Below are 13027 nucleotides of genomic sequence, written 5' to 3' on the forward strand. Positions count from 1 at the left end.
ACAATGGGATTAACAGTCTGATGTAAGTGGAAGTCAAACATTCATTCACATAAAATTTTGAATGAAGAATTCCCATAGGTTAGTATTGTACAATTTGATGTCTTATTAAGAAAATGAGTTACACCCTCCTATGCAGAGTTTGGCATTAACCATTGTTTGAAACAGGACACCACACTAGTTGGGTCTGATCCACTGCGGCAATTCCCATGTAAACGAAGGTCATCTCAGGGACTTGGTATAAAGGGGAAGGGGTGGCCAATGTGCAGAAGTCATTTTATTGGTAACAAAGAAATCAAGTTTGGATTAAGAGTGAGTCAATACTTTATGCTCATTAAAGAAGGCAAATCAAAGGACAAATGTGGTGCAGTCTCCTAGTACATTTGGCCTATCATCCCTTTGAACAGAGGGAGGGCTGGGTGGCAGGGGTCAGAAGATTGCACTGCTCACCTCCTGGATCTGCTCCTTCATTGCTTTGATATCATTCTCACGGGGTTCTATTTGTTTCTTCAGCTCCTTTATTTTATAATCCAGTACAAACTTGAACTTTTCCAGTTCCTGGTTTTTCTTTTTTAGGTCATAAATCCGCTTCTCCTGGGACAAGTAAACATATGTACAAGTCAGTGCTCTCTGCAAAGAATCAAAGCAGGAGGCCAGTGAGAATCAGACACAGACCTCTCAACCAGATCCCTGGAGTGATGTCTGGATGTTGAGGGGAAAAAAGACACCGTAGCCACAGTTCCTCAGAGAAATGGAAGTGGAGATGAGACCTTAAGTCACAAATCCCATAGAGAGGGACAAGGAACAAGGGGAAGGGAATGACTATATAAATATCAGTTACAAAATCCAAGGAAGGGGGTAAGTAGCTCGAAATCCTGAGCTACAGATCCCCAAGGAAAGATCTCGGGGGAGGGGAGAAACATAGAATATGTCTAATACAGCAACTAGACACCCTTGGCTGGCCTGTGCTAGCCGACTCAGGTTCATGGGGCAGGGCCTGCAGGGCTGTTTCAGTGTTATGTAGACTTCTGGGCTCGGACTGGAGGTGTACTGTGAGGGTTCCAGAGCTCAGGCTCCATCTTGAGCCCAGAAGTCTGCACAGCAATGAAAGAGTCCCGCAGCCCTGCGAGCCCAAGTCGGGTGGCATGGGTCAGCTGCTCTCTTTGCTGTGTAGACATACCCACAGAGTCCTCAGCTCTAGGTTGTAAGCTCTTCTTCAAGGCAGGGATTGTGTTCTTGTTCAAGTTTCTTCAGAGCTTAGCACAATAGGACCCAGATACTAATTAGAGTCTCTGAGTGCTATAATACAAATAATTGTAATACCAATAGCAGTGTTTGAGTGAGGGGATGGTGACAAAACTCAGCTACTCAGACGGTCATAGCTCTGCCTCACCTTGTCTTGGATAGTCTCATCTCTTTCTTGAATCTCTCTCTTCAGTCCCAGAATATCCTTCTCTAATGACTTAATGACACTTTGCAGCTTCTGCTGTTCCATTTTCATTGTCTCAATGTCATTGCTGCGCTCTTCAATCTCCTTCTGTAAGCTGTTGAACTAGAGACACACAAATACTAACTTTCTGCAACTGCCATTCAATTTAAACATCCTACTTTGGCTGATTTCTTGTAGGCAATGTGGCAGAAGTGAGTTATGAGAAGGGATCTGAAGGATGAGAGAGTAATGAATTTAATAATCAGTTCAGGAAGAGCATTTCATGTGATGAGGCAGCATGGAAGAAAGCAAAGGGGGAAAACAAGTAACAAGAAGAGCCTTGAAGGTCAGAAGAAGCTTTGAGTGGATACAATATAGAAGACAGCAGCCAGGAGCAATAGGCAAGGAAGACAATGATCTCAATAGTTGCATTGTGTATGGATTGGAAGGGGGCAAGGTGGATGTCAGGGAAGCTAGACAGGAGAAGATGTCAATTAACAAGATGGGATGATGACTCTGCATAAGAGTTTTAGTGGCATGAACAGGCAGAACATAATACTTGGGCTAGCATTAATTTAGCTAATGCAGCTAAAAATATCAGTGAAGACACAACAGCATGGATCCCAGCATGAGCTAGAAATCCAAGTATATATCCAGGGTTCTGGGTGAGCTTGTACAGTCTGAATTGAAGCCCATGCCACCGTACCTTCATTGCTATTTTTAGCCACACTAGCTAGATTAAAGCTGGGTATGAATACCCAAACTGCAATCACATCTCTCACTGCAGTATAGAAATACCCTAACTGGCCAGAGTCTTGCTAATTGCACATTGGTGCTTCTTGGCAAAGTTTTGAAAACAGGAGAGGCTCCTGAGCCATCTGCAGACTCAGGAAGACCATATCATGCTCTGCTTATCTTCAGATCTTCACAAGAGAAAAGGCTATTTCTTTTCTCTTTTTTAATGAATGCTTAAATTCTATCTCTGGTATAAACACAGAAAATTCAACTCAGATACATAAATTACACCCAGTGAAGGTGCAGTCACAAAGCACTGCAGATCTCCTGGGAAACTGTGGTGAAGGCTTTATGGAGCAGTTTGTGTGCTTTTATGGAGGAATATGAATGAAGAGAGGGGATCATTAGGAGTATAAGAAAAGGAGACTGTTCTATGGATAGATTGCAATGTGGAAGGAAGCACAGATAGGAGGAAGAGTAGATACTAAAGATGTACTTGGATTCAAATGCAGGCTCTCTCCAAGCACAGAATCAGTGACCACAAACAACAGGTGGATTTGTGACACACAAAGCACAGTCTAAACCCTGAGAGGAGTGACTGTGCAGCTAATGTGACAGAAGAGATGGAGACAGAGACACTTTCTACTTCAATGTCCCAAATACAAATAAGAAAGATATTTCCTCATATTACCAGGAACTGGAGAGTGATGTGGAAAAACTACCTGACCCTGGGAGAAAGTAAAGATGACGGAGATGGCTCCATGCTATGTAGCAACCTGCCACTATATCAGGAATGGTAATCAGGACAGAACCTACAAATGGACATAATGGATCAAACCTCAAATACAGTACATAATCTTATCCTGCTTGAGTTGTACCAGCCCCTGAGAGAGATCTGAGAGGGTATGAATTTTCCTTACACTTTGGCAACAATTGTATAGCTTGTCATTCTAATACAGTCATATTTACTTGAAAATTGTTTAAGTGTCACGATGATGACAAACATAACTTTCTACAAATATCTGAGGAGTATAAACACCAAGGAAGGAAAGGAAGTGTTTACTACAAAGGGGTGAAAATTAAGGGAAATGGGATAAAACTGGACACAAAGTTTGGTTGAATACCAGGAATACTTTCCTGACAATAAGATATATATCAAATTGTGGCAAAGTCTCCTGAGAAGCATGAGAAAGTTTAATTGCAAGAGATGGGACTATCTATTATTGTTACTAATTATTTATATAGTGCCCCAAACTGTACTAGATATCAGTAAACTTAGTAGAGGGAAAAGTTCTGCATTGCCCCTGTGGCGGGGGGAACCTATAATTTCTCTTCTCCCTTTAATCTAGTCACTGTTACACCAGAATGTAGCTTCTTTTTTTGCTCATAATATTGTAAGGTTCCCAAGCTATATTATAGGAAGGAGCAGTTGCCCTTTTATACATCAGTAAAATGCCGTACATGTCTAGAAATAGACTAGTACTCTCATTGAACACATTCTACACTCAACTCAGCTTTAGTATTCCAGGTGCCAGATCAGATTCTCTTAGAGAATTGAAATTACCTTTTTCCTCATGATTCCTGTCTCTCCTTTCAGCCGCAGGTTTGATTCTCTCTCTTCCCGAAGTCGTCTCTCATACTTGATTTTGATTTCCTGGATTTCCCGATCTTCATCTTCTTCAATCTGTTTCTTAGTTTCTTCAAACTCTTGAAGCTGCTGCCTGGCGTCATCCTGTGCCTGGAATCAGGAAAAGAAAATTGGAGACAGAGGTGGGAGGGCAAGGATCTCCAGCATAACTATCAGACTTTGTATTTTCTTCAGTTTCTTCTCAGAGGTGACTGGGAAATAGTAGCAGTGGGTCCATGAAATCTGAGCAAGCTATTGGCGATGGGGAAGAAGAGTTACTTACTTACTTATCTGTAATGATTATTCTCCTCTGAGCATACATATACTTTAATGGATCCCTGAGCTTTGACTGTACTAATACTATTTAAACAAATTCCAATTCTAAGATGATTAAATTTCTTTCAAAAAATTGTTAACAGACTGCCACAGGGTGGTGGGCCCCTGTCAATTAAATACATCCAGCTCTTCTGTGCCGGAAGAGGTGCTCCTAGTTTGACCAGTTAGGAGGGCAGGGAAGTACCTGGATCTATACAATATCAGGGAAAGTCTGAGAGAGCAGAGAGACCCGGTGAGTTAGGACTGCAAGGAACAATCAGGAAGAAGACAAGTGAGAGCTGCCTGGTCAGTCAGTCAGTCAGGACACATGAGAGCTGTCGGAACCCAGAGTAGTTTTTTGTGGGAAGGCTGAAGGCAGGCAGAGCAAGTGGGATTTGCTGGCTGACCTCCCCAGGCCAGAGACCCAGGGGCCAGAGAAAGCTGAAGGCAGAAAGAGCAGCCGAAGGAGGTGCCTGCTGGCTCTAAGCCAGAAAGCCTGAGTTGAGGGTTGGAGAGGGCTGAAGACAAGGGAGTAGTCAAGACAAGTAGGACAACAAGTAGGACAAGGGAGTAGTCAAGACAAGGGTGTAGTTGGAAGAGGGCCTGAAACATAAGGCCTTGTATCAGAGTCCTAGTGTGAGGCCTGAGGCCAGAGCTAAAGTAGTTAAAACTTTGCTGATATCAAACAAAGTTAAGTTGTGAGCAAGAGGCCCTGGCTCTTTTGGCAAGTATAGGGCTGATATTGCAAAAACATCTATTCCTAAGAGTTGCTAGGCACAAAGCACTCATGCAAGCACATTCCAGAAAGGTGGTACCAGAACACCCTGATACCAAACACATTCCCCAAAGAGAAAAGGAACATGCTGACCCATCTTAAGGATAAGGTCAGGATGACAGCGTGATAAATAGAGATGTTTCGATCGAGCCTACAAGTACAAGGCAATGGGCGGCACCTTAATACGTCAGGGGTGACACATAACTTGTTTGTATTGGTGTATAAATATGTATCTCAGAGGCAATGTCTTTGTCTGGCCAAGGGGAGAATGGAAAGTCCTGCCATTCACTGAGCTGGTCCATTGTCACTGGCATACATGTGTTAGTGTACCTGTAACCATTGAGCCTGGGCATTAGCACCATGCCTTGTCGCCAATAAATCTGACCAAGTTCCGTCGCTGAAAACCAAGTCTGTGGATTTATTGGGTGGTATGCTCAAGGTTTGCTGTGCCAGTTGTCTGTGCAGAGCTGGGACAGCACACAGAGCGAACACACACATGCAGCTGAACATCTGACGACAGAGGGGCTTACCTACTTATACCTGCATAATGGAGAGCTGGACCCAGAGGGACAGTGAGAGTGCCAGAGTGCGTAAGGGATGCTCCCCTGGTAAAGATGACCTCTCAGTAAGGCTGTGGGGAGTTCCCCCTGGGAAGAGCAGGGTTGTGCTTCAGCTAGAAGGGCAGGGGGAGGCTGTTCCACAGAGGGACAAAAAATGACTGACAAAGAGTCTGGGAGTGACAGCTGGAGCACTGAGGGCAGACTTTTAGCATTCTAGCAGCATAGGGACAGAGACACTCCCTACTGGGTTCAGGGATCTAGAACTTTGAAGTGTAGGAGTTCCCACCAAGCTCATGTACACAGGTCTGAGTATGGAGATCTATTAAGGTGGGTGTGGCATTATGCCCTGTATTCTTCTTCATAATATTAATATGATAGTAATAGTAATATGATATGAGTATGGCATAATTATAATGTATTTTGTGCAAGATAAGGCATGTGAGATATCACTGAAAAGGTTATAATTTACTGAATCTGATTATCCTACTTGTATACATGTATCATTTTTGTATCTGAAGTTAGGAATATCGACTGTGTATCTGTATTACAAATATGTTTACACCTGGGGAATGCCCACTAGGCAGAATGCAATCAGTCTACATGGATGGCTGGGAAGGGCCATTAGAGAAAACAACAGGCCTTAGAAGAAGTTTATCTCCCACCGGGGGGCCTTTCTGAGGACGCTACAAACAGAGTCGGAGTCATGGCTGCTGTGACATGACAGGGTCATGTGACCAGATCACCTGAAATTGGACTGCATCTTGGAATACCAGTGTTTTTCCACTGACTGGGCGTGGGAGCCAAGCTGGAGCCAAAGGGTTCCTGCCATATGCAAAAGCTATTTAAGGCAAGGGAATGACATAATTGAGGTTCTTCACTGACTCCCTGCCCAAAGGAGACTCTTGGAAACACCTGAGGAACAAGGACTGAACTGGGGGGAAGTGCTGGACCCAGGCTAGAGGGATTTCTAGCCTGCGAGAGGATTACCTGGGGTTTTTAAGCTGCAAGCAAGAGCAGCTGGCCCCTTAAGAATCTCTGCAACCAGCTTAAATCATCATTTAGGGTGAGAATTTGCTACTCATATCCAATCTCTTAGTATATTACGCTTAGATTAAGTTTTTGTTTATTTGCTAGGTGTCATGGAGCCACTGGGCCAATGCTCTGGAACAACTCCATATGAAGCTAGTCAGGACTCTAGGGGAGCATGCCTCCTCTCTCTGAGCATACGGTCGCCAGGGCAAGAAGCTTACACAGCTTTGACCTTCCTGGGTCTGACCTCAGCATTCAGCAGACCCTTCCGCACTGTGCGCTTCCCGCAGCAAGTCCACCAGGGCGGGGCTCCTGGGGAAGCCAGAGGGCCCTGCAGCCCAACTCTGCAGTCAGACGTGACTCTCAGCCAGCATAAAATGGAAGGTTTATTAGTTGACAGGAACACAGCATAGAACAGAACTTGTTAGCACAGAAATCAGTGACTTTCAGCCAAGTCCATCTTGGGGATTCCTGGACCAGATGGCCCGGATTCCCCCTCTTCCAGTCCCCAAAAAGGACTGCCCATCTTCCAGTGACGCGACCTCAGACACCCCCGTTGCTCCTTGTCCTTCCTTCGCCTCACTTCCCAAGCCAAGAGTCACCTGGTTGCATTCCCCTCCTGGGTCTCGGGTTACGAAGGGCACCGGTCATAGCATACGTGCAGACAGCTGGAGCAGCCTCGCCTGCCCCAGAGGTCTCAGTCAAAGTCACACACCCCTATTCCCACCACCAAGGTATTGGTGCAGCACACAGGGAAACTGAGGCACACATTCATGCAAAAAAGTAAAACTCACATAGGCTCAACAGTAAGATTCACATACAACATAACAAGGGAAAATCCCCACTTTGTCACACTAGGTAATCTGCTTTGATCTGTTTGCTATCCCTTATAATCACTTAAAATCTATCTTTTGTAGTTAATAAATTTGTTTTTGCTTTATCACAAACCAGTGCATGGAAGTTATAATTTGGGGTAAAAAGCTATTGTATATTTCTTCTCCACATTGAGGGAGAGGGCGAATTTCATGAGCTTGCACTGTACAGTTCTCTGTACAGTGCAAGACAGAGAAATTTTGGGTTTACCCTCCAGAGGGGGTATGCACTTGCGTATCTGGGGAGTTCCTTAGCTGAAGCCTTCCCAAGCAGAGGAGATCAGAGCATCTGTATGTTTCGGCAGCTAGGTGTGTCCCTACCTCTGTGTGTGCTGGTGAAGGTGTAGACTGGAGCCTGGGAGAAGGCTTGGCAGGCTGGTCACAGCAGTACAGGGTAAAGGGAACCCAGGCTGGTGGGTCAGGTGGGCTCAGTGGTACCTCAGTTCCAGATGGCACCCTGGGGGGAACCCATCACAGTGAGTATCTTGAGAATGGGAGACTCTAGGTAAATAACTCTCCCTATAACCATGTTGAACAGTTCCCAGGACAAGCAATGAAGTGGGGACTTCTCAGAAGCAAGAAAAACAAGTAATCTTGACACAGAAGGAGAAAAAGGTCAAATTGTTTGGCAGAGAGGGGAAAGAATAAAATTGGAGAAAGTCCAGAAAAGAGCAACAAAAATTATTAAAGTTCAGAAAACATGGCCTATGAGGGAAGACCGAAAAAACTGGGTTTGTTTAGTCTGGAGAATAGAAGAATGAAGAGGGACATGATAACAGTTTTCAAGTACCAAAAAGGTTGTTACAAAGAGGAGGTAGAAAAATTGTTCTTGTTAACCTCTGAGAATAGGACAAGAAGCAACGGGCTTAAATTGCAGCAAGGATGGTTTAGGTTAGACATTAGGAAAAACTTCCTAACTGGTAGGGTGGTTAAGCACTGAAATAAATTGCCTAGGGAGGTTGTGGAATCTCTATCAGTGGAGGTTTTTAAGAGCAGGTTAGACAAACACCTGTCAGATGTTAATAGCTGATACTTAGATGTTAATAGATAACACTTAGTCCTGCCATGAGTGCAGGGGATTAGATTAGATGACTTCTCAAGGTCCCTTCCAGTCCTACAATTCTATGAATAAAAGAGTCATACAGACAGGTAGAGATCCTAAGGCACACCCTTCCAAACGGATGGAGAGGCAGGAAGAGAAATATCACGGGCAGACAACTGCCTTAGAATGGTACTTACTGAAGGCATATGCCCCAGCTAACTCAGAAGAGCAATAAGAAAGCCCCTGCTTCCTGAGCACTCATTTCCCCGCTATCAGGGACAGGGCCCTACGTGCAGAAGGCACACCTCCCTTGGCTTTGGAAGACGTGTTACTACAATTAGAAATAAGATACAGTCAGCAGCCCAAGGCATGTGTGTAGTTCATACCTCCTCCAGCAAGGTGGTTTTCTCATGCAGTTTTGCCTCATAATATTCTGTCAGCTCCTCCAGGGCCTGGTTCTTGGTCTCCTCCATATCATGTAGCTGCTTCTCGTATTCCTCCTGCATCCGCTGCGATTTCACTTGCAGCTCCTGGTATTTTTCATATTCTAACAAAAGTTTCTGGTTGTTGCCAGATTCTGGGAACAAGATGGAAATGACAATGCTAACGGCAGGAAGATATGTCCTATTCTTCTATAAAAACAACGAGGAGTCCAGTGGCACTGTAAAGATTAACAGATTTATTTGGGCACAATCTTTCGTGGGTAAAAAACCCACTTCTTCAAATGCATGGTGCCCAGGTGCTGCTGTGGGGAGAGAGAGCTGGTCGGGGGGAGGTCCTATCTCCCTGCTGTAGCTCTGGGACAGCCTGCACCCCAGAGCCCACATCCCCAGCCAGAGCCCTCACCCCCCAAACCCAACCCTTTGCCCCAGCCCCATCCCAGAGCCTGCCCCCCAACCCTCTACCCCAACCCTGAACTCCTCATCCCTGCTCGCACCCCAGAGCCCTCACACCTCTGCACCCCAACCCTCTGCCCCAACTCTGAGTCCCCTCTCATCCCTCTGAACCCTTTGGCCCCACCCCCCACCAAATGAATTTTGTTGTGTGTCACACATCACCTCCATATAGGTGCATATAACAAAATTCATTCTGCACATGTGGGAAAAATTAGAGGGAACACTGATCTTAAATATGACTTTTGGGCCTAGCTACTTCTGTGCTGTGCAGGGTGCACTGCATACTGGTTTCCTCACTGAATGAGAGGTAAGATTGTGTCATTTTTACACAGTCAGTTTGTAGAGGAGAACTGTACTTGAACAAGCATCACAGTTTCACTCTCCTCTCTCCTTGTGATGTGCTCAATCCCAAAGCATGAACATCTGCTGTTGCCAAATGTCACTGCCTTGCCTTTCCCCGTATCTCCAGTGCTTCTTTGAATTCCTCCATTTTCCTGGCACTCATATACATAGATTTCTCTACTCCGTTGCTGTAGGAGTCTTCTGCCATTCCAGTCTCCCCAGGTGCTACCTAGATGTTCCCCCAACCTTCCTTACCTGCCTGTCATTCCTTATTGCCCCACCTCTCTGGTTCATATCTGTCCCTTCTTACTCTTTGTTTTTTTTCAAATTGAGATCACATTTTGGGTGTTACCACAATACAACTCAATTAAAATAATTCTAGATAATAACAGCGATACCCAGCGTTCCTTAAGGCTTTGCACCATTTCGCTCATGTGCCGCACATTTTTTAAACGGACTTTCCCTCTCCACTTCATCATTTGCCATGAGTTCAATGCAGTTCCTCCCATTCCGGCTGTACATATTCCTATGTGTCCTAACCTAGGTCCTGCACCTCCCTGGATTGTTTTTCCATCAGCTCAGCCAGCTGCTCCTGGTACTGCAGTTCCTTCTTTTCTTTCTCTGCCTTTAACACCTGGAAAAAATATAAACAGATGAAGTTTTCATCTGAAAACAGCAAACCAACCTCCAAATCCCTCAAATGCCTGCCTAGGGTGGGGAATAAATCAAAGAAAGAGTGGACTGTGTAGCTCTGCCCCTTTCAGAGTGAGACTGCAGGGGTCACTAAGATAACAAAGCCTTCAGGGCAAATGAATCCAGAAGGGACAGACTAAAAAGCAAAAGGAAAACCAAGTTACAGAGTAGTAAATGGAGTTCTTAGAGTATAGCATAAAGCAGTGGTTCTCAACCTATTTACCATTGTGGGCTGCATGTGTGGCCCACAATGGGTTATGTGGGCACCTCCAATACTACCTGCATGGCCCTGAGGATGTCACATGGGCCGCAGCTCTGTGCCGACTGGCCCGCCGGTTGAGAACCACTGGCATAGAGCTACATAGATCTCTATCTACTGAAAAGTTAGAAAAGCTTGTGAGTAACAGGAAACCTACTTTGCGAGTCTTACTCAGGTGAGGCTTATACACTGTCTCTCCATAATGCCACTAGGGACCTCATCTCCTTCTTTGTAAATCATTTCCTCAGATGCCCAGCATGCCAATTGGTGCAGGATTTTAACATCTTGTCTGCAGAAACCTTTAAGCTCTAAGATCCTGGCATTTGGGGCAGAATAAGATGAACAGAGTACAGTTGGCCCGTGAATTCCACATAGTTGAGATATCTTTACAGCTCTAGGAATGCCCACTTAGGATATGTCTACACTGCAATTAAAAACCTGCACCTGGCCTGTGCCAGCTGACTCGGGCTTGCAGGGTAAGGCAGAAGGGCTGTTTAGTGTAGACTTCTGGGCGTGGGCTGGAGTCTGAGCTCTAGGGCCTTGTGAGATGGGAGAGCTTCAATGCTCAGGCTGCAGCCTGAGCCTACACTGCAATTAAGTAGCATTGCAAACTGAGCCCTGCAAGCCTTAGTCAGCTGGCATGGGCCAGCCATGAGTGTCTAATTGCAGTGTATATGTACCCTTATGCTACAACATTCCAAAGGGGTGCTAAGGATTGAAACAAAATCATTGGGAGGTTATTTACCCTATATCTTAAGAGGAGTTCTTGAGATGTGTTGTCCATATGCCCATTCCACAGATGATGTGCATGCACCTCAAGATCAGAGACTTTTCTGGCCAGCTGTATCCATATAATGTGTATGTGTCCTCCTCCCAGTCCTCATGCTCTTCAGCGAGGGCATAAGGATGAAGCATTCACGAATGTGTTGGCCACTACTTGATTCCTTCTTACTGCAGAATCCCCAAAGAGGACGCTGATGTAGAGGGGATGGAAGGGTGGATTGTGAAATGCGTATATGTACATGTCCTGAAGAATGTCAGTTACTGTAGTGTATATGGTAGGTAACTTCCCATTCTCCTTTATCTATATGCACATTCCACTGATGGCACCTCCTAGGCAATAGTTGCATTAATGAGATAGGAGCTTGGAGGAGTTAAACAATGAGTGAAGAGCTTCTTTACCAAAAAGAAAAGGAGTACTTGTGGCACCTGAGAGACTAACAAATTTATTTAAGCATAAGCTTTTGTGAACTACATCTCACTTCATTGGAATGAATCCGATGAAGTGAGCTGTAGCTCATGAAAGCTTATGCTCAGATAAATTGGTTAGTCTCTCAGGTGCCACAAGTACTCCTTTTCTTTTTGCGAATACAGACTAACATGGCTGCTACTCTGAAACCTGTCTTTACCAAATGCAGCATCAGATCTGGAAGCCTCAGTTAGAGCATAGTGCCTTGTGATCATGTGTACTGATGCCTACCCAGCTGCTTTACAGATATCTAACACTGGTAGATTTTTGCAGTGAGCTGCTGAAGAGTCTTGCGCTCCAGTATAATGGGTAATGAGTGTGGATAGTGGTTCTACCTTGGCTATGTCATATCATGTTCTGACACAATCAGATCCAGTTTTGCAATCTCAGAGATGAAATTGCAGAGCCTTTTGACTTTTCTGCTACATAGACAAGTGGTCTTGATAGGTTTTCTAAAGGGTTTCGGCTAGGGCTGTCAAGTGACTTAAAAAAAAAAATACACCAATCATGATTAATCACGCTGCTAAACAATAGAATACCAATTTAAATATTTTTGGATGTTTTCTAGATTTTCAAATACAAAACACAATGCAAGTGTAAATTTCTCACTTTATATTTATTTTTGATTAGAAGTATTTGCACTGTAAAAAAATATTTTCCAATTCACCTAATACAAGTACTGTAGTGGAATCTCTTTACCATGAAAGTGCAACTTACAAATGTAGAATTATGTACCAAAACACTGCATTCAAAAATAAAACAATGTAAAATTTTAGAGCCTACAAGTCCACTCAGTCCTAAAACTTGTTTGGCTCAACAAGTTTGTTTACATTTGCAGGAGATGCTGCCTGCTTTTTGTTTACAATGTCACCTGAAAGTGAGAACAGGTGTTTGCAAGGCAGTGTTGTAGCCAGCGTTGCAAGATATTTAGTGCCAGATGGGACATAAAAATCTTTAGTGCTTCAGGCTTCAACCACCATTCCAGAGGACATGCATCCAAGCTGGTGATGGGTTCCGCTTGATAACAATTCAAAGCAGAGTGGTCCAAGGCATGTTCATTTTCATCAGCTGAGTCAGATGCCACCAAAGAAGGTTGATTTTCTTTTTTGCTGGTTCAGAATCTGTGGTTTCCCTATCGGAGTGTTGTTCTTTTAAGACTTCTGAGAGTATGCTCCACACCTTGTCCCTCTCAGATTTTGGAAGGCAC

The 13027-nt window shown here is 44.5% G+C and overlaps 1 protein-coding gene across 8 annotated transcripts in view; it reads right to left on the reverse strand.

Annotated features, from left to right (window-relative positions):
* The window catches only part of CFAP57 (cilia and flagella associated protein 57), a 152169-nt gene that overhangs the window by 57874 nt on the left and 81268 nt on the right, over positions 1-13027 (reverse strand). For 7 of the 8 annotated variants that reach the window (XM_074961961.1, XM_074961957.1, XM_074961958.1 and 4 more), the window contains 5 exons: positions 10160-10253; positions 8768-8958; positions 3726-3899; positions 1391-1549; positions 448-591 (listed from right to left, as the gene is read on the reverse strand). In XM_074961961.1, the coding sequence (XP_074818062.1) occupies positions 448-591; positions 1391-1549; positions 3726-3899; positions 8768-8958; positions 10160-10253 (762 nt within the window). Of the gene's footprint in view, positions 1-447; positions 592-1390; positions 1550-3725; positions 3900-7660; positions 7797-8767; positions 8959-10159; positions 10254-13027 lie in introns of those variants that run through there. The other variant, XR_012640624.1, reaches the window with a different exon arrangement.

This window comes from Natator depressus, chromosome 8 (assembly GCF_965152275.1).
Source record: "Natator depressus isolate rNatDep1 chromosome 8, rNatDep2.hap1, whole genome shotgun sequence".
Taxonomy (NCBI): Eukaryota; Metazoa; Chordata; order Testudines; family Cheloniidae; genus Natator; species Natator depressus.